We start from the raw sequence: 27,394 nt of genomic DNA, 5'->3' as shown, positions 1-27,394 counted from the left end.
GTGCTTATGAAATATAGGAAATAAACAAATTTAAATAATAAAACCAATATATTCCACCAATATAGTTTTGATTATAGTAAATGGGTATTTGTTCCAGCATTTGATTAAGACAGTACACTAACTTCTATGATTTTATGAATGAATAAATAAATAAAACTTTGAATAATGGGCAGGTTCTAAAATACACAGCTCAAGAGTTGTGTGTCTGAATCTCAGCACAGTGGAGATACGTGGATTTGAATTTGTGGAACTCAAAGCATTTGAACGATTTAACAAAAGATTATTTTTCCAAAATAAATTCCATTATCTCAAGAGCAGAGCAGATGTATGCCTTATTTTTTCCCCGTCTTTGTAATATGGAGCATGTGTAAAAACACATCCTCTTTAAGTGAACTGTGACCAGTTGATAAGAAAACACCGGCTACTTTCCCATTCTTTATTAATAAAAGTTCTACCAACATAGTAAAATAAGTTATACATCTGGCCATCAAATTACACATTGCTTTACAGTTCGTTCTAAAGCGATAGCTTTGGGAAAATTGTGGTTTTCCTGAAATGCTAGAAGCTAAAATCTCTCCTTTTTTCCTTTTCATAAAATAATTTCCACAGGAAATGACATTTAAAACAATTTGCCCCTTTAAAAAAAAAAAATCATTGCCATTTTTCTAAAAGATAAACACAAATGAAAAAGTTTCTGGCATTTAATAAACTGTTATTGCACAATAAGTTGTTTAGAACAGTGGCAACCCTTTCATCTTAAATCAATTTCAGAGATAATTCTTGTTTTAATGCCAAGACCATGTTTTTTTTTTTTTTTTAAATAAACATCATTGCAGTTTTTAATTTTTTATTTGATTTCATTAATTGAAATATGAAAATAATCATAACCTTTGTTTGGACCGGATCTGGTTTGTGAACGTGATGCGTTTGGGGGTAATGAGGAATTCAAGTTCTCTGCCGCAGCTGGCATTTTTAAGGCTTGGCCATTGCTGGCCTTGCTGAGTCCTGCGGGGCCTCCGGCCTCACGCGCGGGTCGTGCCCAGGGCCGCTGTGAGCGCCCGCTGAGTTGTGGAGGGCATGGGGTGGAGCCTGACCGAAAGCATCACCAGGATGTGCAGGATGGGGTGGGATACCTGGGGGCAGGTCCATTGGTGGGTTGATGTGGTCACGTGGTCCTGGGAAGCGCATGTCAGGATGGAAAGGTGGACGTGGTCCAATGGGCCCTCGGACACCTGAGCAGGACAAATGTACAAATATTAAAGACAGCCTGTCACTCTTCTCTAGATGAAGAATATTGTAGTAAACTGTAAAGTCAAATGGAATTCATGATTTATCAACTACTCCATAAGATCACAAATCGTTGATGAGCTGAACGCACCGTGTGGTAGAGGCATTGGTCCAAAGTGATGAGGCGGAGGAGGACGGAAATGCGGTGGTAGCGGACCCCTAGGATCAATGAAATGACCTGGGCCAGGCCTGGGGTGGAACACGTGTCCGTTGGCGGGGCGAGGCCCAAAGTCTCCTCCCATTGGTCCAGGCATACCTGGGTGTCCAGGCATACCTGGGTGTCCATTAGCTGGTAGTGGAGGCCCGTGAAGAGGAGGTAGGTTTGGAGGAAGAGGACCAGGCGGCAGGTGGTAGGGGCCGGGCCGCGGGTGTCTGTAAGGCCCGGGTGGTGGCAGGCGGATGTGGGGTCCGGGAGGGAGGAGCGGGTCATGGGGTCCAGGGCCAGGTCCTTGGATCATGGGACCAGGCGAGTCCCTGATTGGAGACGCTATGAAGGATCCAGGTCCCTGATTAAATACAAACGAAGGCAGAAAATTAAAAAGGTGCTGTGATTTCACGAGATTTCAAGATGCTTTAAAATTTTAGTCATGCAGTTAGGAGATCCACAAACCACAGTTTACTCCCATCAGTGGATTTAACCGAGGCCAAATCACACAACCAGTAACCACACATCTTGATTGAACCCACATTCACGAATACTTGACCTCTGACACACACTTTGCAACAACACACGGCAGCTCACGTTCAGTGTTGATGAAAAGAATCACTGATTTCGTTTAGTCCCGTGAGAAGAGGGGAAACACAATCAGCCCAAAAGGTTAGCCCGGCCCCAGTGATGCAAAATGCCATTAATCTCTTCCCAAATTCAAATCCAGCTCCAGGGGGAGAGGAGGCGGAGTGATTGCGTTCACTTCACACCGAGCACCTGCACCGGACGGCCTCTATACTCACTGGCTCTGGACTCTCTGTGGAGGCCTCAGCCTGAGTCTCTGCTTTAACCTGTGGATCTACTGCTTGTGTCTGTTTCAGAGTTGGGACATACACATCGGACATGTAGACAGGAACTCTGAGTCTATAGACAGAAGGCCTTCAGGTATTGGATAAATGTCTGATTTGTTTAGAAAATGACTTACAGGTCCATCCATGTTGGCGGGCGATGAGCTGCGGGGACCCATCAAGTCTGAAAGAGAAACAAACGGCGGCGTTAAAAGCAAATTAAAAGCCACGATGAAGCTTTTCAGATACAGAGACCTGAGGAGACATACCCATCCCAGAGATGTGTTTGTTCTCAGCGTAACGACCGTGAGGATCTGATGGAGGTCGAGAGCCTGAGGAGAGACGAAAAATAAGTTGTGATGAAGAATAGAAACCCTCAGCACTGTGGATAATGTGTTTCCAGGGAGGACACAGAGAAAGAAGAAATATAAGTATGAAGAGGGCAAAGAACTGATCATCGGTACTTCATGAGGACGACAGTGAGAGGAACAGAGCATTGCTGATGGTTTAAAGCCCCTGAAAAACTTGCTTTCAAATTTAATTCATGACTAATACGCAGCAATCAAAATACACATGTTAAACAATTGTTAATGTGCATCATCAAAACTGTTTTGATGTAGGATCCCATTACTTTAAATAAGCAGTGGTTTTCAGGGCCCTTAAAAACACAAGAGGTGGATTTAAATTTAACAGCAGAAATAGAAAAGGATGCAAAACACTGGCAAGAAATAAAAAAGGAAGAATTGAAGGTGAAAGAACTGAAAAGAATAAAGTCAGGAGTGAAAAACAAGAGATTAAAAGCCTAAAAAGGTTGAAGCAAAGGGATGCTGTCCAGCGGTGGTGACAAAGAGGGTGACGTAGTCCATGGGGACTCACCATACGGGTCAATTCTTCGCCCCACGGGGGCAGAGGGAGGGCGTCTGGGACCCTCTATCATTATTGGAGGGGATGGTGCACCCCCACTCACAGGAGAGGGCCCGTATGAGTCACCTGTTATGACCAAACCATCCATTTACTAAAGGAAAAGAAACGGCTCGCAATACATCACAATCTGTGCAATGAAGAGGTCGTCCTCGCAGGGTTCTCAGAGTCGAGTCCAGTGAAGGGACAAGGGAAACGATTTGAAATCCTGCTTCTTATTTATTCATAATAGAATACAAGAAAAAAATAGACTGATTTATCGTGTAGCTGTAAAGTGTAGTGGTTTGTTTACCTTGGCGAGGAACTGCAGCTTGTCCAGGGTTTGGTCTGAAGAGAGGAGCACGACGCTCATTCAGCTGCGAAGTTAAAACAGCCAACCTGAGAAGGGGTGAAAAAAAAAAAAGAAAAACTCAGTTAGATGCAAATAATGCCTTGTTCGGTCAACACAATTATTAGCCTGATTTTCCAGTTGCTGACACATTTTGGAACGCGCCAACAAAAGCCCCGGAGCTGAACCAAATCAGAGTTCAATCGGCCAAATTGATGTGTGTGAACTCTTCAAGAGACGCAGTTAAATATCTAAAAGAATCTGGGACAACTACAGAGAACGGACATACTAGTTCTTCTGGTCAAAGATCATGTAGTGAGTGAGAGCCCCTGTCGTCAGGCCATCGTGAACTCAATGACTGGAAGACTCACAAGACAGCAAGTCGTGAAATGTGAACTTGGCTGACTAACCATTTTCCAAACAGTTGAACTGTCACTGTCAAATCTCCAAATGTTTCTTTTGTAAATTCTGCCAACTCTTACTTTTCACGGAGCTTTGATGATTCAAGCTTCTCCTGATTCAGAGCTCTCTCTGCATTCCGAGCATTCACCTGGAGACAATTAAAGAATCAATAAACAACTCAAAAGTATTAATCTTAGTGAGGCTTTAATATGCATGTGCAGTAATTTGGCATTTGGGAGAACATACCCAGTTTGAGTGAGTTTTATTTTCCTGCTCTTTTATCTAAAAAAAAAAGACAAAGAATAAAATTTGAAAAAGACATTCAGTCAGGGCTCAGGTCTCAGTAAGGTTATTCTCTGTACCGGCTCATTTCAGAACTGATGAAGAGTCTACCTGCTCTTTGTAGACGTCCTCCGTCTTCTTCATCTGGTCCTCCATTTCATTAATGCGGTGCCTCAAAACTTTGACCTGCTCCTCGGCCTCCACAGCTTTTCCTCCCACCTCCGAGAGCAGACTCTCTTTGCTGCGTCGCTCCAGCTCCTCCTTCGTTAATTTCCTGCGAAGCCACAGAAACACGCGTATTTGAACCGTTGAGGTGAACAGGGCAACCACAGACATCTTTTACATTTGAAAAGGCACGTGCTTTTTATTCATGAGGTGGCCAGTGGAGCTTATTCTTCAAAATGGTGAAACAACAAGTCAAATTTAATACTGAAGGAATAGTTTTTGGATAGTGTGCTATATTATTATTAAATAACTTACTGCTGTAGAGCATTCTCCTTCTGTTGGTACATTTCAACCATGATTTCATTTTTCTGCTGGAGGATCTTGAACTGGTTATCAACATGGCTTTTGGTGCTTTTTAAAGTTGCAATTGAATGTTCCAGCTCCTGGTGTTGTTCTTTTACAAAATAAAAAACAACATGTTTAGTGAGACGCGGGGAGAAAGTCAAATAAACACAGCATATATAAACAAATGTATGCAGTTTTGTTTTCCTGCATTTCCAACATGATCTACACACCTTCCAGGGCCTTTCTCGTCGTTTCCTCGTTCAGTAGTTTAGTCATGAAGCGATCTCGCTCTTCTTCAACTACTGTGAGAGTGGTCTGCACCTGGGAATAAATTGTATAAATGACGTTTAAAAAAAACTGAAATAAACATCAACTACACTGAGTTTTAATTGTCAATTTGACGTCTTACCCGGGAAACATCCATCATCTGTTTGATTCTGTTCTTTACGACTGTTTTCTTATCTGTAAGACACAGAAAGACCATTAAACACAAACAAATATACATAACTTTAACATGAAATAGTTTGTATTGTGGACTCACCAGATGCTACTTCACCATTGGCTAAAACTTTGGTTTCACCTTTTTGTAGCTCGCAAGCGTCTAAATCTGCCAGAAGTTCAGACAGCACCTGCGAGGAAACATTTTTGTGTGAAGTGAGCCAATTTGATGGGAGTTAAGGATCAAGGGAAATCAAAAACCCAGACTGACCTCCACGTTGTGATCTTTGAGCACCACAGAGTCCTCCAGCTCCTTCTGGGACTTTTGATAACTTTTAATCTGCTCACTCAGCTCCTTGTGTTTGTCCTCCCAGCTCTTTATAGTAGTCTTAAACTGTAACAATCGACAAAAGCAGTTTCTAAATTAATTTAATGTTAAGAGTTTTAACTGAGTCAGTATTCATTTACATTTAGAAACAAAAAAGTAGCCTTTTCAAGAAAGAGACAATGTAAAAAAAAAAAGTGAAATTGTATGTTAACAAAATCTGACTGAGATAACAAATTAACAAGTCTAATTGATCATCAAAATATTCAACAAGGCTGCAGGTGTTCTCACCGTCTTGTTCTCTTCTTTTAGTGCTGCATAATCTTTCCCAAGACATTTGTGCTGAGCTTTTCTGGCATCTTCACGAATCTTGGCTTCATCAAGGAGAACAGAAGTCTGTGGAGGAAATAAAACAATTTATTAGATGTAATGGAACCAAAAGCTTATAACAATCCTAAAGTGTAATGTGAAAATGATCTGTACCCTTGAGAGCGTTTCCTGGATCTTTTTCCTGCTGAGCTGCAGCTTCTCATTGGACTTCTCCAGTCTCTCGACCTGTTAAAGAAAAGACGATTAAAACATCACAAGTTTCAGAGGACGGTTAAAATGATACCGGGAAGGAAAATAATGTTCAACAATTACCCTGGTTTCATATTCCTTAGAATGTGTCCGCTCCTCTTCGAGTTGTTTGACATATGCATTCTTTTCTTCAGCCATCCGCTTATTTCGGGATTCTGCCTCCAAAACTTTACTCTGCACAAAGTTAATGAGATAAACGTCACTAAAAAAGAAGATTTTATTTGTTGTCCCAATAACACTCAACATCTATAAACCAGTTAAAGATACAGCAACCTTAATTTTAAATAAAAACATACTAAACAAATACGGAAAAACAAATCCAACGTTCGTTGGCACTTACCTCCAGGTGTTGCATCCTTTTCATTGTAGAACCGACTGTTTCCTTTGACTGCTTTTGATTCTCCTTCAGATTCTCAGTCTTAAAGAAGGGAATAAACAATTAATAAGTTTGAAATAATAACAAAATCATTTCCCAAAGTAGCTCATAGATATCTCATCACGTTTTTCTTGTAGCTCACCTGCTTCTGGAGTTCAGACATCTTGGTGAGAGAATCGTTCTTCTCTTTTTTGAGAGCCTGGATTTGCTCTGTGAGCCTTTTTTCATCCACTTTACACAAAAGAGCAACACAAAGAACAACATTAGGTCATGAGTCAGGTTTTATACCCAATGCATTTTGTGAAAAAGAAAATATGTAAAAACTTACCAAGGTATTCTCTCGATTTTACCTAAAAAAGAGTTAGAAAAGCAATAAGTCAACACGGTTTAATGTAACTGTCACAGCACTATCACCACATATGTAGAGGGGTTGTGTGTAAATAGTCCAACAGTGATCCAGAGAAGGAAATTATATCCGACCAAAGTTAAGTTCTGGTGGAATGAAACAACTAAACCTTATTAAAACAAAACACTGTGGGCAAATCAATCACATAATAATAATAGCAACATTCTCAACACTTACTGCCAACACAGTTCTCCAGAAGAAGATGGTGACGGTCACAACTCCAACCAAAGCAGTGAAGACCACCGCTTGCCAGGGACATCCGTACAACGTCTCCCCTGGCTTCCACTCGTCTGGCAAAAGGGAAATCATCTGAAGAGACAGAACAACAACCACAACGTTTAAGCAATCCGATCAGGAGGGAGGGAAAAAAAGCACAAACACAGATGGTAATAAGCTACAGGGAAGTAAAGCACTTTTAATTATTATAACTATAATGTGATGAAACATACGTTTGCATCATAAAGTTAAATATAAATGACAACAATAAGTCAATACATCAAGTCTGCTGACTCGACCTGACTTGCAATATTTACATGTACCCCTACACAGAGCTTCTGTGTATTCATTAACCAAAATCATGCGTGATTCTTTAGTCAAATCACACCACTGAGAAGACAAGCTACCAAAGTATCAGAGGATTAACATGAAACAAAGTTATGTCCTCATAGCACAACTAGGACTGCTGAAATCTCATTTTAGTAGAAATAAACACAAGAACTGTCTCAGGTTAAAAAACTAACCAGCAACATGTTTCCTGCCACTAACTACCACAACCATTACAACACCAAACGTACTATGAAGGGTTACTGCAGGACAGGAAACCAAGTTCTGCTTTCACACATTTCTTCAAGATGTGGTTGATTTTACAGTTTAAATCTGCAATTACAAAAGGGCTGCATGCTGCACAAAAGACTGAGGCACTTCCAACTGGTATCAATGAGCAAATCAGATCCTAATATTAACGCAGAACCACTGATAATGAAGGTTTTTGTTTTCATGCTCGGTGGATCGCTCCAGACACAAGGAACCTTTGAGCCGAGCATGTGGCAATTCAGACTGGAGCAAACAAACTATGTGGCCAAATAAATTCATACACCTCACTGAGGATCAACAAGTTGTCTTAAACATTGTGTGCCAGTTGCAAGTTCTTCACCATAATAGTGCACAAGGGTGAGGGTGTAATCGTAGTGTTTTTGAAGGTATTAAAACTCTGATCTATGTAGAGGAATGACTAATAAACTATTTTTTGGAAATAAAAAAGTCCTTTCTATCAGCAAACTTATTGACAAAGTATTTACTCCAGAGAGATTTGGAGAATTCGTAAATAAGTAGCTGGATTTCCAGTCAGTGCGCATCGGTGCTGATTAACACGTCAGCAGGTCGGGTTAGCATAATAAACACTTGACAAACAGCTGGATTCGCTCAGTTTCTCCCACTTACGTGTTGCAGCTGCGTGAGAAAAAACACGTAAACCTGATCCGGCTCCATCACAGGTCGAACCGAGAACGCGTCGCTCTCCATCTTCAGCGTTTGAAAACAAAAACAAAGCCTCAACGACGCGATGCTAGTTTGACAGATCGTTAGCTCGCCTGCTAGCACGCTAGCTCCCTAAGCTAGGCTAACGTTAACGTTTAAAGCCCCGTGGTGTGTTAGACATAAAACGCACGTCTTTTACAAACATTGCTGATAGTTGATAAAAAGAGGCCGGTGGTTAAATTAAGCGAAGGGTGAGTCGTCGTATCCCATTCACCGCCAAAAAAACCCCAGAAAAGCCGACAAACTGGAGGTGCTAGCTTAGCTGGAGGCTAAGTGTCAGCAGCTAAAACGCGATTAAAACGCGATTTAAAAGCGAAAGTAATTCGACAGCGGGTTGCCTGTGATCCGTCTGAGTCCTGTGGTGACTCCGTGGCTCTCTGTGGTGAAACGAGAGCCGCTGGAGGAGCTGTGGAGGAGCTGCTGTCTGCAGGAAGCTCAGTGTGTTGATCACTGATGAACTTCAGCCTCAACCAGGAGGAGGGGGGGGAGGCCCGTGGTGCGTTCACAGACATGGGTAATACCAGACAACTGTGCCTCTCTTTAAAAAAAAAAAAAAAATCTACATTTAAAGTTGTGCCCTGAAATGCTTTCAGAGGAGTAAGAGGACGGTTCTGTGCAACATCTAGTGTTGCAGAAGATTATAAAGAGGCCAGTGAGGTACTTTGATGTTGGGAGCATTACTTGTTTATTTCTACTTTGAAGAAAAACATGAAAACTAGGAACTCAGGCCAACAGTCTCGATTAAGATTTCACCTACTCATAGAAATCAGTTCCCTAATTACGCCAGATCTGTTTTTGATATTCCCTGGGAAACCAGTGAAAATGTTGACAAACGCCCAACCTCCCAATGTTAGAGGAAGTGAAACAAATGTCCCATAAAACTGGATCCGCACGAAAAATGCTAGTAATTCTCCCCTGACCCATACTGCATCCTTCCACCCGCCTCTCGAGAGAAACCGGTTCAGCTGTTTTTGTGTATTCTTGCTTACAAACAAAGCAACCAACAAACAAACGGACAGGGGTAAACTAGACAAACACGTTTGGACAAACATAGGTGGACTCAAGAGATCATGATGATATAGTGTGATATAGTGTGTCTAAGAATGTTTGATGGTTAGTGGTGGAGAGCAACTAAGTTAAATTACTGAAAGCACTAATACGCAAGTGCGAATTTGAAGTTCTTTCTTTTACTCAAATAAAAATTTGAATGCAGGACTTACAGGACTACTTATACTTAAGTAAAAGATATAAGTACTTCTTTCACCACCATAGTGCACAAAAAAATGTTGTCTGGGTTTGGCAGGGGACCATTTTAATACTGAGTGTCCTTGCAGACCGGACAAATGAGGGCTTATCAAAATGGATGACCCACTTTTGTTCAAAATCATCATCCTGTTATCGTGGATATGATAAGATGTGATGAGATATGATGCAGTGGGTCAATGGATTTAAATGTTAAAAATAACAAACAGGAGTAACGAGAAATAAGCAGACAGAGCTAGTGTATACATCGTGTAGTGTAATTCTTTAAGACTTACCACAGTTGTCCACTCCACAATTTTACTGCTGGCGATAGAAAAGATGCAGCCCATGTAAAATAATCCAGATGAGAATAATCCCACTTCTGCTTCGTTAATTTCAGACACTGGATCCAATGGCTCCAAAGATCCTGAGGGAACAAAATTGACTCATAACTTAGTTTGTGCTTGTTGGACAAAGAGAAAATTCTCCTTTGAGGTTGATTGTCTCATCCAGAGAGGATTCTTGAGTGTGATCTTCAGAAATGTCTGATCTAATGTACGGGTTTGTCCAAAAACAAATTATTGTTTGACATAAAAAAAAAAGGAAAAGACTTATGCCATCTTCTTTACCAACCTGAGGGCGAGGGCTCCACCTCTACACCAACGCCCACGTCTAAAGGATTTTCCAGAGTGGCTTGTGGGACCGTCTGCATGTCGTCTGATGAACTGAATTCCGGCTGATTGTCTTTGTTTTGATTAAAATGTCCACCGTCCTCCTCCACGCTGACATCGGGTCCAGAGTGCACCTCATCCATAACTATCTGCTCCTCCTCAATCTCTACTGCTCTTTCCTCACGATCTGTTGCTGTGATGTTTTCTTGCTCTCTCTCGGCCTCAGGAACGATGTCAACCTTTTCCTCCTCAACAATGGGGAGCGTTTCCTCAGTAACATTCAATTCATGTCCATCTAGAGTAAAAAGACAAAACACAACAGCAACAGCAAGGTGTTATTCGGGGACGTGGTTAACTATGCACATTATAAACAATCTAGTTAGCATGAGTTAATGAATTTAACACACAGCAGAAACACTGGATTTTATGACACAACTGACAAGCTGCATTTATTGCTGACTTGTCTGGCTGACACTCGACTCCCACGTGATCTGGTTTTATCGCCCCAAGATCAAGCTACCAGATTGCGTCAGTGCATCCCTCATGACATGTGCAAGTAAAGATTTTCTACTTGGTAATTACAGACATATTTAAAAAAATGTGAGCTGTCAAGCAAAGATTCAAATAGCTGCTGTTTCACATTAGCTAGCTAAGGGACTGCATATTCAAGTTTGCAGAAAAACAAACAAGTTGAGTGCAGCTGAATAGATTCAAAAGTAGGACAACATTACTAGTGTCCAAAAGGGCCAGGTATCAAATAACCAGTGCATCATCTTCTCTGGCTGCCTGGCCCAACATTAATGTGTATCTTGCCGTACTAGCAATTCTTGCAATTCACTCTTGGCAGGGAAGTGAAACTATATCCTGATATGTTACTGAGAACACTTTTGACTGCCAGGTGTAAACTACAGCTGGACGTAGATTTAACTGGGATAGTTAAGTAAACAAGATGTTGGTCTTACTGGGCCTGAAAAGACAATTCAGAGCTGCATATCTGCTGTGGCACTGTACTTGTCCGTGAAAGGCCTATATCAGTTGTTTGAATAGAACATGTAAATCAGTCTGACTGCAGCCATCACAGGGGAGTCAAACCTACAGCTTTTATCTATATCAGATACTGAATTGAAATGATAAAATAATACAAATCAAACCTACCCTGGTCCATATCTGCTGCTAAAGGTGTGCTGTCACTGGCTGTTGAATACTTCTGTCGTAAACTGAATGCAAGCTCCTGGAAGTCATCCAGTATTTCAGTCTCCTCATCCACACTACTCGTGTCCTCATGTGGGTCCTGAACATTTTTTGCATTCTGTCCGTCCAGCATCTTCTCAATCTCGTCCAAGATGGTTTTTTCCGAGGCTTCCAGGATTTCCTCTAGAGCACTTTCTATGTCTTGCGTCGTCCCTGAATCTGACTGACGGGTGGCCTGCAACTCTGTGTCCAGATCAGAGAACATGGCCTCCACTTTGAAGAGATTTTTGAGGCCCAGACGCCTTTGGACGCGCGCCATGTATTCTTCTGAGAAGCGGTCTCGCAGTAGCGTCAGTCTCATCACGCTGTCGCTGTACACTGGCTCTACAGTCGACGCAGTGGGCAGAGTTTCTGGTTCAAGAGCAGGCTTGTCAGAGTCTGTGTTATCTGATTGTTCGGACGGAAGTGCATTTTCATCTTCAAGTAATTCTTCTTTCACCACAACAATTTCTTCCTCCAGCTCTTCAGGTTTTTCTTCCTCCAGCTCCTCTGTATGTGGTTCCTCATGAATCTCTGGTTCAACAACAGATAAATCTAGTTGATGGATATGCTTCTTAAGATCTGCCAATAAATATTCATGTAACCGATCAGGTAAGCTGTCGTCTACTGTCTTTATGTCGTCTTCGACATCTAAATCCCTCGACTCTTCATTGGCAAGGATCTGATGAGTTTCAGTTTCTGTACTGACAAATACACGATCGTCCACCGTCTTGTTTTCTTCTGGCACATTGTCCAAATCCAGTCTATTCTCCATTGCAATGCTACTGTCCTGTACATCTTCATTGACTCCAGAATCTTTGGACACCTCCTGCACTTCCTCTTCTTTGTGCTTAATGGTTTCATCTGTTGTTTTAATGTCAGATTTTTCTATTTCATTATTGGCAGAGGTATCTTTTTGTGACAATAAAATATCTGATAATTTATTTGCTCCTGTCGGGTGTCGTATCTGTGGTGTATCAGCTGAAGGTTTTAATGTTTCATCCTCTGCTTCCTCATGTCCGATCTCTTCTATTTCACCCTCATCGTCACTATCCAACAAAAGTTCCTCAGAATCACTGATTGTTTCTTTATCTGTCTGTACAGAGCTGGAACCAGGAGGATCTTGAAGAACTTGCTCTATGATTTCAGGCTCTTTGGGAGATTCTATAATCATTGGTTCTTCGACATCTTTTTTTGCTTCCTCAAAATCCTCAGTGGGTTTTGCAGCAGCTTCTTCTTCTTCTTCTTCTTCGTCCTCCTCGTCATCATCTTCGTCTGAACTCACATGTGCTGTCATCTCTCCCCCCGTGACAACTGAAAAGACTGCATCTCCAATTGACGTCCACATGTTCTTCTCCTCAGCAGCTTGAGGTTCATCCTCGTGTGTTACTGGAGGAGCTTCATGCTCTTGGAGGGAATCAGGTGCTGGAGTGTTCATGGCTTTTTCAGTGAAAGACAGTAATGGAGTGCCTTGTATAACATCAACGTTTTCTTTGGAGTTATCGTCCACCTCTTGGTTTTCCTCCTCTTCTTCTTCGTCTTCAAACGGTGTAACTCTCTTAGTGGTTTCTTCACCAGTAACGATGGCATCAAAAGTGTTTCCCAGGGTAGTTTTCAACTCTGGGATTTGCTTTCCCTCAGTAACCGAGACTGCTTCCGTTTCTGGAACAAACTCGTCTTTGGCCACAGATTCCACTTCAGGATTTGGGAGTGTATCTTTGGGTTCACTCCTCTCTGACACAACATTTTCAGGAACAGACTCATCTAGTTTGATTTGCTCAACTTCTTCGGCTGTTTCAATAAAATCAGGTGTGGCTGTTTCAGATTCTACTTCTAAAGGAGGCAATTCATTTTCCACATCAAGCTCAGGTAAAGAGGCATTTTGATCATCAGGATCAAGATGATCTACATTCTCTTGCTGCTCAGTTTGTTTTTCAGTCTGCTCTTCTTCTTCTTCTTCTTCTTCTTCTTCTTCAAATGGCTGTGTTTCTTTTGGAGTGTCCTCTGCCACTTGGATTTGGTCAGACGTTCCCCTACTTGCTCTGCTATTCTCCTCCACGAAGGAGGCTAAGAGTACATCTATGTCATAATTGTCAAACTTATCAAATCCAGTGTCAAAACAGACAAAATCTGTTTCCTGAAAAGAAGATGAAACACAAAATTCTAAAAAATATATATATATACACAGGGGAATTTATTTTGAAAGTTAGCATCAAACTAGTAAAATGAATTCAGTCAGCCAGAAAATATCTTCATACCTCTGCGGGAAGTTCGACTTCTTTATCTGTATAAAGGTGGTTAACTGCAAGAAGGTCCTTTGGGAAATAGCCAAAGATATTTCCAACCTAGAAACACAAACCAGAGGAGAACATGTTGAGGATTAGTACAACTGCATAGGTCAACCCAGGTGATGTGCAGAACTTATTAATCACGGATACTCACACTTCCTGCCCACATGTCAGTCCTTCTGCCTGCAAGTTTGTAGTAAACATAGATAGTTTCTGATTTCTTAAAGGACAGGAATCGACAATCCGGTGCCGAGAAATCTTTCAATGCTTTCCCCCGACACAGCAGCACTAAGAGAGCAGAAGATGAAGAATTAGAAGGGTCCACATTTGTAAAAAAAAAAAAAAACATTTTAAAAATAAACACAACACACAAACATTTCCCATTTTAAAGGCTGCAACTTAGGTCGTAAGAATAGAAAAGACATGGCTAAACTAGTCTATGGCTTAACAATTGATGAAACACTTTTTTATATACAAGTAGGCATATTGTCGTACATATTCGTTTATTTTTATATATATTTTGTATGTATTTCTTCACTTTGTATGGATGTGTATACTTTTCTTTCTTCCTTCCTTCACAAGATTTTGTTTCTTGGGAAAAACTACTGATCATAAAATGAGAAAATGAAAACCCAACTTTCTTATCCACCTTCCCCACTTTGCTTTATCTTATCATTTACTGCCCCAGCCTTTATTGTTTTATGGCTAAACACTAACTTTCCCTGATGATACTACACCAGCTTGGTAGATTTAGCATCACATAAACCTGCCTTTTGTTGTTGTAGTTAACATTGTTTACATTTTAAGGTGATGACAACCTCAGGTTTCTCCTCTGCTTGTTTCAATCCAGCTGTTCAGACATGAACATCACATGACCCAAAAGTGAAAGTGATTTTGAAGTTTGCTAATTCTAGTGTTTGTCAAGTTAAAAACATGAGATACAACAACTGCAGCTAGCAGGGTTAGCATGTGCAACTACTGTTTACCAGTGTAGCACCTTTACGTTAGCACCGGCCGGTGGCTAATCAGCTGCTAACATCCGCCTAGCAGCGCAGGCCCGAGCTGCCAGGCAACCGGCCAACACAGCGAATAACCTTCCCGAGCTAATGGCTACTGCTAACGTTAGCTTTCCCCCCTTGTTTAAAAGGGAGCAGGGCATCGCTTCGTTAGCATCACAGACAGCCGCGGCAGGGCTGTCAGGTCCGCACACATCGACCGGCAACAGGTCGGGAGAGATACGGCGCAGTTTATGGCTGCGTACCGGGATGTGGAGGCTGAAGATGCAGCCTCCTCCTCCAAGTCCCATTCCACCCACAAATCAAACTTACTGCTGCACTCGTCGTCGGCGCATCTCTTCAGGTCGGAGAAGCGTTTCTCCAGGGCCGCGGTCGAGATAAAATTGAATAAAAGTAATAAAAAGCCCTGTCGGTAGAAGTGCTTCGCTGCCATGCTGGCAGTTTTGTTGTTGGCGGTGTCGGTTTCGCCCGCTGGAGCATGAGCACTGTGGGCTGCGGAGGAGCCGACACGTCAGCACACCAGATCCGGCTGGGTGGAGGCTCCCGGAGCCTTTACACAGGATGTTCAGGGCTCTGGATTCAAGAGTAAGAGATGTGGCGAGGAGAGAGAAACTCGTGGTTCAGGGTGTGGAGCCAATTCTCCACAGTGTGATGCATGGGGATCATTGGAGGGATTGAAAAGCATTCATATTATTGAGTTATTATAATTATTTATAGATTAGAGCCCAGACTTTCTCCAGAGTTTGTATGGCCTTCTATAATGATAGATAGATGGATGGATAGACAGATAGATAGATTCAAGATTCAAGAGTTCATTGTCATATGCAAAACGATAACATTAAGCAGTCGCTTGCAATGAAATGCTTGGGTCACAGGCTCTCTTATAACAATGCTCAATCAAAATTTAAAATTAAAATAATATATACATATCTAAAATATATATATACACCTAAAGAAAAACAATAGTGCAAGTGTGTGCAATAGTGCAAATATGCAATAGTGCAAATATGCTAAGGTGCAGAGTTATGACAGATAGATAGATAGATAGATAGATAGATAGATAGATAGATATAAAAATAGATATGGGATAGATGGATGGATGGATGGATAGACTTTATTGATCCCGAGGGAAATGTAGGCATCCAGTATCACACACAACAGTTTAATAACAGGTCAAAATTAGTCAAGAATAAGTTCACTGCAGCGAGATGAAAGTCTCACCACCAGAACCGCTACAAAGCTGTCACTGTAAAGAAGTACGTGCTAATGGGGATGTTCACAATACAAATATTTGAGGTATCAGGTGATTGAAAGATACAGGTAACCGAGGCAGAGTGTTGAAGCCAAATGTAAATACAGATTTAAAGATATATAATTGAAGCTAAGCAAACTAACATAGCCTGTACAATCATTGGTACAGCAGATGTAAGTGTATTTTAAAAAAGTGAAAACAGTGCAAGAATAAAACTTAAAATACTAGAGATATAGAAAATATAAAATCAAATAATGTAGTATAGTAATGGTGTACAAAAATGTACACGTGTTGGTGCATGGTCATGCTTCATTATTATTCGTAGTAGTAGTTTTCTGTGTACAGAGAACTGGTGCTGTTTTAAAGGCGAAGAGTTGTCACACAAAATATTGATATGATTATTTTTCTCTGACAGCACAGATTTTGGTTAAAGAACAAAAACTTGTAAAGCTTACTTTACTTTTAGTGCCTACAATATGTTCACCTAAATAATCCATATATCCAAAATAAAAAAAAGGAAAATACATTTGATATATTTTTTTACGTATCAAATATCACCTCGCTGCTGCGGTTCTTCTTCGCCCCGCCCTTTCCGACTACAATAACCAATGACCGTGCAGCTTTTCTGTCTACACGTCACTTCCTTAACGACGAAACCGGAAGTACGCCAGCCTATTTCCGGAAGTAACAAATGAGCGCTGTACACACTCGTGGTTCTTGATATAGAATAATAACTTCACTCGCTTTTACCGGGAAAAGTATCAGAACAACTTCTGCACGTTTGTTTACGAGTTAAATTAAGCGTCGCCACACTTTGTCAACAAAAACACAGCAGCTCAGAAGGAGGTAAGAACCAAGATAATGTTTATACCTATTAGCTTGAGTCTATACATCAATATCTATGTATAATTATCTATAACAGCTCGACGTCTATAGCCAGTTGTGGGTGTTTATTAAAAACTATGCTACGTAAGTTACGTTATCATGAAATCTAGCTAATGCTAAAAATGCTGATTTCAGATACACATGATTTACACAGTAATTGCATTTCTTAAAGACAGTAATAGAAAGTTTATAGTTGTATAAAGAATCTTACTGTCGTTCTGCATCTACACTAAATCACCAAATGTTTCTTTGTTGTGTGATCAGTAAACCTCTGTAAGATATTACAGAGACTTACCCTGCAGCTAATGTTTTTAAATTCAACCTATTTCTTGACTTTATCATCGAATAAACTTTACTGTAAATCAGAGATAACAACTAACACAACACACACAACAAATAACAGATCTTTGCACAAGACATTTACAAAATAATTGAAGCACCAATGGGATATACCTGCTGGTTTCCAGGTATGTCCCATCTCACCACAGCAGCCATCTTTATGTGATTAGTTTGTTTTCTAGGTGGAAATCATACACAGCCCATTTGACCGAGCGACAGAAGGCAGCTGTCTGACTGCTGATGATGGACGACGTGGAGGGAGAGCTGGGACGTCCTGAAGACTTGGAGGATGACAACAACCTTTTAGACAACACCTCTTCCAGAGGAAATAGAAAATCCAAGTTCTCACCGGGTATTCCCATGTGTGTAGGTGAGTTGTGCTGTACGTGCCCCCACACTGATAAACACATAGACCAATAAACATATTGCAGATATATTGGTGTGTTTATGTTGGCTGATAAATAACAAATAATTCCGTTATAGAAACATTTAAAGATGTGTTAGTCTGTTCATTCAGATGCAATCTCTCCAGCTCCTTTGATTGTCTACTGAAAAATATTTCTCATTACTACCCACTGCAACTTTATCAAATTAAAATCAAACAGATTCATAGGATCCATATCTATCTATATGATTAATCAATGTCAGATTTTTGCCAATTGCAATTGATGATATTGGTATTAAATCTCAAGAATTAAGTCTTGGTAAAACCTATTATAGATAATGATAGTTAGGGCAAATGCATTTCTGTCATCAAATACAACCTTTTTTATTTCACCTTTAGAAACATTGAAGGAAACTGGGTTCCACCAGAGCACCAGGTTCTGTCTGGAGCGCATCAGAGAGGCAATGCTGCATCATAGATGGCAGGAGGCAGCAGAATTTATGGCGTGTTACCCCCAAATGTTAGAAAACACAACTCTCAGCTCCACAAAGCAATATAAAGAGGTAGGTTTGTTTTTTTGTAGCTTTTTTGAGTCAGTGAAAATTTTAGAAAGTTAAAAAATCCCGTATTGTTGTGATGTAAACAATTGAAGATAGTGGTGCATTCAAGTTTGATATTCACATCCCTAATATTATTGATATTAACACTCTCTCTGTAGGTTATTTGGAGACTCAGCACTGAGATCCTTCACCATCACCACAACTCAAAGATGGAGGATTACAACAACATCTATGAACGAATAAAACACTCAGGAGTAAAACATTACCTGATGGTACGTGAGCTAATAGATGTGATTACACAGTTCTCATATTGATTTCCCTTTTTCTGAATCACACATGAGACCCGTTTCTTTGCATCTCTAGATCAGCCTGGAACATTCCTTCCACATGCTGCTCAACGGCCACATTGAAGATGCAAAGCGTCACCTGTTGGCTGCTGAAAGCTGGAGGTATGGGAAGGAGTCAACGGACCAGCATCAGAAGATGAAGCTGATCCAGGCCTACAGGAGCCTGCTAGATTATATAATCTGGTGTGACAAGAAGTTCACACTCTCTGGCGACAGTAAGGCAATACTCAATTCAACACCCCAACACCCCAAAGCATCTTTTATTTATGTGTATTGGTTACACTGACACACTTGCAAGCTCTTGTTTGATGTCACACTGCCACCCACAGGGCAGAAATAGTAACTGCACAGGAAATAGAGGCACTGAAGAGCTGATTATGTTGTGGAAAATGTATTTGTGTGTGTGCCGTCCTCTGATATGATTTAATAAAGGAACGCCTCTATCTTTTCAGACTTTAATGACCCTGTAGGCAACCAGGAGATGCAGAACTATTTCAGACAGGCTTCTGTGAATCTGAAGGATATTTTGAAAAATCCTGGAGTCTGGGATCCGTTCATACTGAGTTACGTTGAGGTAAGCACACATTCCCTACTGCCTCATAAAAAGTAGAATTTAAAGTCCAACAAATACAGATTTTTTATACCGATATTAATGAGTTGATGACTTTCCGATACCGATATATTGGCGTATATTTTTGGCAATGATTCAGAAGATATTATTACCAAACCCTTATAAAATATATATTTTTAAATGTAGAATTTGAATATGACTAAACATTGTTGGTTGGACAAAACAAAACATTTGAAGATGTCACCTGCGGCTTTGGGAACTTGTGACGTGCACTTTTTACTGTGTGCTGTTCTTTCCAAAGACCAAACGATCAATCAAATAATAGACTAAATGATCAGTAGGTTTAGCCTGAGAAGAAACTTACTAAATATTTTGATATCTACGATCCTTGTCTGCAGGAATTACAGTTCCCTCTTTAGTGTTTTACAATGTGTCAGGAAATATCCCTTCATACTGTGCAACTTTTGTTTTATTCCTGCAGATGCTGGAGTTCTATGAGGATCACGATGAGGCTCTGAATGTCCTGAACGACTACGCATATGACAACAACTTTCCTCCTAATCCCAATGCACATGTCTTTCTGTACCAGTACCTAAAGCGACACAATGCTCCGGAGACCAAACTGATGAAAGTGTTGAAGGTGCAAAATAAAAGCGATTTGTGGCTTGTACAGTATTTAAATGTTGCTCTTTGTCCTAAATTACACTTTTGATGGTATTTTACATAATCTTAATATATTTAGGATTTAATCTGTGTTGCTTTTGAAGATATGTGCAACTAAAATAATTTCTGTGAAATTTAAAACTTGTGCCTGTCTGTCATTATAACTTTACTTTCCTATGCTCCAGATCCTCTGTGTATCAGTCCCCAGCCATGAGTTGATGTTGGAGTACGGCTCTCTCCTGCTTCAGTCAGGTAGAAGCAGATTTAAATAATGGATTTATAATAATACAAACAACTGAAGCTGTACTGAATTTTGGACTTCATTGAACGAGTAATTACTTTATTAGTCCGTACTGCGTCTGTTTGACAGAACTAAACAGGCAAGTGTAGTTTTTAAAGATGTTGGATGTTGTTATAGACATAGTTCCCAGTAATGTTTCCCCTGTTCCATGATTGATGTTTTCTTTTCCGCCCCCCCCCCAAGAGAAAGCCAGTCATATCCCCAAAGCTTTAGGAGTCGTTCTGGAAATGCTGGATTTCGCCTGCTGGAGGAGCAACCTGGACGTGTGGAAGTGTTTAAAAGCCGTCATTCAGAAATTACAGTTACAGTATGTAAACAAACAAAGAGATTGTTCTGTTTTGGATTTAATGTTTGACAGATGTTGTTGAAGCATGTTCTTCTGTGTATTTGTGTGTTGAAACAGAGAAGACTGGAGGAAGGTGGTCCTTGAAAAAATGGCGGGAAGAAAAGACTGGTGGCCGGTTCTCCACTTCACGAGCTTCCACGCCAGAAAAGACTCCGAGGGGAACCCAGAGCTGATGGAGCTGAAGGCATCACTCAAAGAAGTCCTCTGCCCGGGTGAGTCCGTCTGCATCCTTATACAATCACTTCAGGGTAATGTCTTCAGATAGTAAGTCAATAAATGAAGTGGTTTATTGAAGTGTACTTTGATTGTAAAAATGTTTAGATTGTGAGATTGTAAACATTTTATTGATATTTATAGAAATTTAATTTACTGCTTAAATCTTTATGTTAGTGCTGAAAAGGTCGAAGTTAATCACATAAATATTCCATTTATGAAAAGTTTCTTGTCAGTTCATCGACGTCTTTTCTTCTTACAGATATAACTCTGAAGTACTGTGCTGCAGGGGTGAACAGCTGAGAGTGGACCTGAGAGAGGAGCACAGAGAGAATATTGAATTGTGTCGATTCAGGAACGAGGCTCAGATCCTTTCAGGAATCATCAGAAAACACAGACAAACATTGTGATGACGAAGAAGAGTTTTCATAAATGTGAAAATAATTTTTGAACAAGATTTATTTTCGTAAAAACAACAAAAAACATTGTTCCCTCATTTGCCATGTTGCACCATGAGCTTTATCATGAAAGCACATGCTACACAGTCCAGCATGTGGCGCTGTTGCTCTGTATATGTTTGCACTGAGTGTCTGGAGGGTATGACCACCTGATTTTGACAGAAACTGAGTGCTGCGCTGAATCAGTGTTCACGCTCGCTCTCATGGTTTCTGTAAACATCTTAATGAGAGCTGAGTCTCGCTCGGGCCTCCACCGACCTTTGACCAGCGCGTAGGGGGGGGTTTTAAGGTCATTAGTGAGCGAGCGCCACACCGAGCCTGAGGGATCCTCTCTCTGTCAACTCCACTGTCACGTCAGAACAGTACAAAGACCCTTCAGCGATATCATTTGCAGCAGGGAAAGTCCTTGGGGCAGACCAATGACAAGTGGTTACCGTGAATAGCTTTAAAATGTTTTTCTGTAACAATCATTTCTCGATTAACGTGAGTGGAAAAGATAAGCTGGAATATTTTTGCACAGAAACACTTTATCCATCACTGTCAGGCCCTAGTTTCAGTCAAGAGACTCATACGTTTTGAAGCAAGAAAAAAAAGGAGATATTTTTGTACTGAGAATGTTTCCAATGGCTCGACAGGATCCTCGGCCTTCAGATGCTGCGCTTTGCTCTCCTCCTTTTGTACTGAACCATGAAATAAATCTCGCATCCAGCAGCATGCCAATTTAATAAGTGAAAGTGTTTGTAATGATTCTGTTTCGGCTCGCTACGATGTTGGCCATGCAGCAGCTCAGTCAGCCTGCTCTCTCTCTCTCTGTGTGTGTGTGTGTGTGTGTGTGTGTGTGTGTGTGTGTGTGTGTGTGTGTGTGTGTGTGTGTGTGTGTGTGTGTGTGTGTGTGTGTGTGTGTGTGTGTGTGTGTGTGTGTGTGTGTGTGTGTGTGTGTGTGTGTGTGTGTGTGTGTGTGTTGCTTTGCTTTGCAGTCATTACATAAACCAAAAGCCCAGAGCACTTGCCTGACCACAGCTGCAAAAGGGATCTGAGAATACATAACACACATCGTTTGAGGATTAAAAACCCGGGGAGCAGTGGAGAGGATCGAGTCAGGAGTCGGTCACTGCTTTAGATCGTGTCCTGCACTGACCTTTTTTTAAATAGTTATCTTATTTTTTATAGCTTTTACATTTTTAAAATCACGCAGACGCTCCCGGGTCGATGCACTTTCCTCCTGATCAGTGGAGCGGCTCTGTTGGGGGCTTGGTTTCCTCCTCAAGGACACTTAGACAGTAACTTTGTGTCCATTGATTCAAAATGGAGACCCTCCTGCCCTCTAACCCACTCTAGCCGTTCCCGACCAGACTACCACAGATTTGAAGTTTTATCAGTTCCATTCTTGTCCCCAACTCTGAGAACAAGGACCTGTCTTGTTTGGGTTCAGATTTCTCCCAGACAGGAGCAAACAAACCTGGAGAACAGTCCGACCTGAGAGGAAGGTGTGTTCACCTATTGAGGGTCATTAGAGGTCACGCACACAACATAAAAAATGTCTTGATAACAACCAGCAGCCCTTTGTTGCCTTGTGGAGCAGCAGCAGGAGTCAGGGGCAGGCTGTTCTGGCTGTTCAGGTTACGATGATCTGTAACTAGAAATCTGCAGGTGTTTCTCTGCGGTAAATGTAAAAATTACATTAGAAGTCATTTTGAATAAAAAATTTGACGCCTAAAACAGGCTTAGAAGACGCTGTTATTTAGAAAAAAATACCAGAGTCGCAGCATTAACAACAAAACTAAATAAAAAACATCCTAACCTGTTTTGCTGAGATTTTGTAGCAAAGGTAGGGAACTTCTAAGCATTCAAATAAATTAATATACACAATTATATATCAAAAATCATATAAAATAATTTCTACAAGGGCTCAATACAACCACATATCTACATGATTGATTATTTTGGTCTATTTTACTAAGAATTGTTGTGTATATATCAACTATAGAATGTATATAAAGATGGACGACATAACGACTGCCCAAAAGTGATGCCAACGTGTCTTGATCGCCCCCTGGTGGCTGGCTGCAGTGTAGGTTATAAACCCTGCCTCCCCGATGTTAGTGGATGGCACATGACAGGTTGTGGTTCTGTGGGGGGTTTAATGAGAACCAGAGCTAATCTGCATGGACTCGAGCATGGTATCCATCTTCTCATCTAACTCTCGGCAATAAAGCGAAACAGGGTCTTCCCCAAAATGCTGACGTTACTTATGAGTATGCAGTTTAAAATCAGGGAAACGCACACGGCCATTTGCTGTTTTTCCCCAAAATGATGATTATAAATTTGACATAACCTTTAATTTACTCATCCTGTTTGCCTGAAAACATGCTGCTCGTGTTCACTGCAGCGACGCGGGAGAATTACAGCAGGTGGAGTTTTACTTAGCTGCTGAACAGAACATCCACTGGAGCTCGTGGCCACCGAGCAGCTCCACTGGCTCCACCAGCCTGTTCGCCGCGCAGCCGGGATGAAGAGCAATGATGTATGTTCATCTGGGATCGCACCCCAAGGTTGTTGGGACGTACTTTACTGCAAAATCTATCACGTACAAAAAAACCCAGAAACCCCCAGTCTCTGTAGGCTCCTCTGACGACTCTAACAGGCCCTTTAAAACCATCTCTAGCCCACGGAGAAATTTACAGACGTCTTCGGCCTAACCCCACGGTGAACTGACAGCCATAGTAATTGTTTGCGTAATTAATCATCAGCGCAGGTTAGACTGAATCTATTTAATACCGAGGAGGATAAAAAAAAAACACAAATCATGTAAGGAGAGATGTTTTAATTTAAGCCTGGCGTAGAGGAACAGTGGATGTTCCTTTGCTGTGTGACATTAATTGAGATTTCCCTTCTCGCACTGTGTCACTCCCTCCTCTCTGAACACACACACACACGCACACACACACACTGCAGTTGGTGACTCAGGGTCTCGCTTGGTTGGCCTGCAGGGCTCTGAGGATTTGTAACCTAAAATCCAGACTTGTGCAGCGACAGTGCAACATCTCAGTAACTCTGCGAGACATTTGAAGTGTGGTGGGGGTTTGGCAGTGGAGGGAGGGAGGGGGGGAGCGTGATAATTCAGCCATGCAATTTGGACTTAACATACTGATGTGTTTGCCAGTGCTGTGTGCTACAAGCAGGAGGGAGATAAAACTGGAAAAACATGAGGCTGAAGTCGCCTTCAAAAATACGACTGAAGAACCATCTAAAGAATAAAATAAGAAATGTAAATAAAGATCATGCAGAAGTCAGCTTTAAGTCTTGTAAGTTTCTTTGGAGCAGAGTGACCAGCTCCTAATGGTTGTATTCCGAACCTGTGACGTCCCCTTTTTGAACAGCGTGATAACAAAAGGTGTGACACACTCATGACACTGGCAGATGCCACGACAAAATGTGCTTGAGGGGAGTCAAGTCTTGTGGAACTTCAGAGAGGAACACACACACACACACACTTGTACTTTTATCTTAGTGAGGACACACATAATGCCCTCCCCAGCCCTTTACCCTAACCTCACCCATCACAGCTAAACGTCTAATCTCTATAAGCAGATTCTGCATGTGAATTTCCAGAATCTGTAGGTGAGGGAAAAGATCTTGAAGCCTTCTGGTCTCCGTTTCTCATTTAACCAATCACCTTTGAGCAGGCTTACCCGCAGGTAACCAGTACGTGTAGAGAGAAATGGAGGCGGAATGCCAAAAACATCTGGACCTTAAATGCTGCATCGCTGTTTGTGTTTCTTGTGGAGAAACGTTCGACTCGTGTCATAAAAGACACTGATCCGACCTCAAACAGTGACCAGAGGACAGAAGATGGAGTCTTGGCCTGGATATCCACTGTCTGCACCGGAAGCCCCAAAGTATTAGCCATCGCCTCCAGAGACTAATTAATCATCTAACGATAGTTGATGGGCCCTGAGATTACTGACCCTAACCCCCGACCCTTATCATAACCCAAACCTAATTCTGAACCTAACCCTAAAGTCTTATGTCCTCACCTTAAATGGTCTCTGCTCAAAATGGTCCTCACAAATAAGGATATATATATATATGTATATACACACACACACAGACGAACACCCTCAGAGCGATAGAGATACAGAGAGAAAGATTCTTGTACTGCTATCTTAGTGAGGACCCTCATTAGCATAATCCATTCCCTACAGCCCCTTACACTAACTTAACCATCACAACTAAATGCCGAACCCGAACCCTTAAAATAATCTAAACCTAAATCTAACCCCATAATCCTGAAAGCAACTCACAATCCTCAGAAAGGCTCTTTGAAAAAGGGAGGACCAACGCTGTAAGGTTTTAATTCAAAATTGCCCCCACAAAGATGTAGGCTCAGTACACACACACACACGCACACGCACACACGCACACACACACACACGTTTCCCAAAATATCCTCCCCATTCTGTCTGTGAAGTTGAAAGTGACAACTGCAATACCTTTGTTCTCGCAGTGCAGCTGCAACAATCACCTTTCAATAATGTATTAGCAGAATAAAGACTGTGAGCTGATTTCTGGGGAGGCGGCGCTCGGCTCTGTGTATGTGCCAAGACCAGGAGTTTTCTCCACTGTGCAGCGACTAAAAAAAAAGAAAAAAGATCAGGCTTGTGAATACGAACTGATCCTCTTCACTTCTACAGATTGCTCTACTTATCCAGGCCCGGGATAAAAACCTGACCTTGGAATAAAAAGCTTATCCCTCTACGTGTATTTACATTTGATCTTACATCTTCACCAGAAACCGGACAAATCTCTGAAACAGGATCATAATAGCAGGACTTATTCCTGAAATGTTGCTCATGCATGCAGCTGCACAGACAACCAGCTCCCTCTTCTCTTCTCTTCTCTTCTCTTCTCTTCTCTCCTCTCCTCTCCTCTCCTCTCCTCTCCGAGCAGAAAGACAATCAGTGCAGAACAGCAATGTAATGACTCAGAAATGCAAAGCACCTTGACCAACGGAGCATTCACCTGAGGCTACGGAGGTTTAATTTCTTGCGTGCCTGAGTGTGATAAGTGGCAATCCAAACGCTGTGACTTTCCTTCAAGCTCCGTGGAGGCCGGCCAACTGGAGCACGAGTGAAAAAACACACCCTGCTTGATCCGAAATTTGGAAAAAAAAAAGGAAAAAGAAACAAGAGGCACAACAGAATTCCAGGCAGGCATCAATTATTAAGACAAGCAAGACAGCCATGACACAGTCTACAAATGATACCTTTGGAAGGCTGGGTTGTGTTTTTTGGTTTGCTTGACTGTATCTTGGGTGGTTTGAGTTTAGATATGAGTGTCTTAAACAAAAGCAAGAGTCAAACCTATGACTGTCCGGGTTATACAAACAACATCAAACCCGGGTGAGAAGTCAGTTTAGTTATGTGCTTCTGTAACGCCGGTACATTCATCCATCCATCCATCCATCATCTATACCCACTTATCCTTTAAGGGGTCGTGGGCTGGGGCCTATGCCAGCTGACATTAGGGGAGGTGGAATACACACTGGACACATCGCCAGTGTATCACAGTCCCAACATAAAGAGACAAACACTAACATTCACATCCCCGTATGACCTAACCCCCCCGATCTGCATGACTTTGGACTGAGAGAGGAAGCAGGGGAGAATATGCAAACTCCACACAGAAAGGCTGTGGTCGAACCGGGATTCGAACCATGAACCTTCTTGCTGTGAGGTGCCACTGCTGACGGCTTGGTGCTCTCATAAGAGACAGAAAAAAAACATCGATTCAAATCAAAGAAATCAATTCAATTTCTCTCTATTTCTCAAAAAATGTATTTGAAATTTTCTATGCTGCATCTTTCATTTACTGCCTTGTTAACAAAATAGAAAAAAATGGATAAATGTTGACTACATTTCTTTAAGAAAGTTTGACACAATAGATAAAAACACAAATATATTAAATGAAATTATAAATAAATACCATGATGCTGATTGAGTTTCAAGGCGCTGGTTTTGCAAATTGGTGCCATTGTTATTGGTACACTTTTAAATAGTGCCAAATAAATGTATATACTTTTTATTTGTGAATGTGAACCACAGTTAAGAAACACTCCTATCGCTGAGTAATTATAGCCCTCGCCTGCAGGGGGCACTCCAGCTACCTGCAACCTATTGCATCTCCTTGATATTTTTAAATTTTAACTTTTGTTCTGAAGCCCTCGCTCTTTTCCAACAAC

General features: G+C 41.3%; 2 protein-coding genes across 6 annotated transcripts; one reads left to right on the top strand and one right to left on the bottom strand.

Annotated features, from left to right (window-relative positions):
* Nucleotides 1–221: 221 nt before the first annotated feature.
* mia3 (MIA SH3 domain ER export factor 3) lies at nucleotides 222–15,427 on the bottom strand. 4 transcript variants are annotated; one of them, XM_034579449.1, is made up of 28 exons: nucleotides 15,146–15,426; nucleotides 13,972–14,105; nucleotides 13,788–13,874; nucleotides 11,455–13,666; nucleotides 10,262–10,594; nucleotides 9,925–10,055; nucleotides 7,028–7,159; nucleotides 6,773–6,794; nucleotides 6,587–6,675; nucleotides 6,409–6,486; nucleotides 6,132–6,242; nucleotides 5,973–6,044; nucleotides 5,781–5,885; nucleotides 5,436–5,558; nucleotides 5,268–5,355; nucleotides 5,136–5,188; nucleotides 4,957–5,047; nucleotides 4,697–4,835; nucleotides 4,328–4,490; nucleotides 4,181–4,216; nucleotides 4,015–4,082; nucleotides 3,497–3,582; nucleotides 3,160–3,273; nucleotides 2,553–2,615; nucleotides 2,421–2,467; nucleotides 2,239–2,307; nucleotides 1,379–1,793; nucleotides 448–1,232 (listed from the first exon to the last, which is right to left on the bottom strand). In XM_034579449.1, exons 1-28 carry the CDS (start codon nucleotides 15,264–15,266, stop codon nucleotides 973–975), a joined length of 5,442 nt encoding a protein of 1,813 aa, XP_034435340.1. In that variant the 5' UTR covers nucleotides 15,267–15,426; the 3' UTR covers nucleotides 448–972. The 4 variants fall into 4 exon arrangements, with proteins under 4 accessions (XP_034435342.1, XP_034435343.1, XP_034435340.1 ...); XM_034579451.1 differs by lacking the exon at nucleotides 3,160–3,273 and having other exon boundaries at nucleotides 222–1,232; nucleotides 15,146–15,427; XM_034579450.1 differs by lacking the exon at nucleotides 2,239–2,307 and having other exon boundaries at nucleotides 15,146–15,391.
* A 1,315-nt stretch (nucleotides 15,428–16,742) lies between these two features.
* On the top strand, nucleotides 16,743–21,971 carry taf1a (TATA box binding protein (TBP)-associated factor, RNA polymerase I, A). 2 transcript variants are annotated; one of them, XM_034579454.1, is made up of 11 exons: nucleotides 16,743–16,931; nucleotides 17,492–17,679; nucleotides 18,094–18,257; nucleotides 18,413–18,526; nucleotides 18,618–18,816; nucleotides 19,054–19,175; nucleotides 19,654–19,812; nucleotides 20,021–20,087; nucleotides 20,320–20,443; nucleotides 20,540–20,694; nucleotides 20,958–21,971. In XM_034579454.1, the coding sequence occupies exons 2-11, from the start codon at nucleotides 17,550–17,552 to the stop codon at nucleotides 20,996–20,998; spliced, it is 1,275 nt and encodes a 424-aa protein (XP_034435345.1). In that variant the 5' UTR covers nucleotides 16,743–16,931; nucleotides 17,492–17,549; the 3' UTR covers nucleotides 20,999–21,971. The 2 variants fall into 2 exon arrangements, with proteins under 2 accessions (XP_034435345.1, XP_034435344.1); XM_034579453.1 differs by having other exon boundaries at nucleotides 17,480–17,679.
* Nucleotides 21,972–27,394: the final 5,423 nt, after the last annotated feature.

Source organism: Hippoglossus hippoglossus, chromosome 24 (genome assembly GCF_009819705.1).
Source record: "Hippoglossus hippoglossus isolate fHipHip1 chromosome 24, fHipHip1.pri, whole genome shotgun sequence".
Taxonomy (NCBI): domain Eukaryota; kingdom Metazoa; phylum Chordata; class Actinopteri; order Pleuronectiformes; family Pleuronectidae; genus Hippoglossus; species Hippoglossus hippoglossus.
The sequence above is the reverse complement of the archived record's forward strand: the minus strand, read 5'-3'. Positions and strand labels throughout refer to the sequence as shown.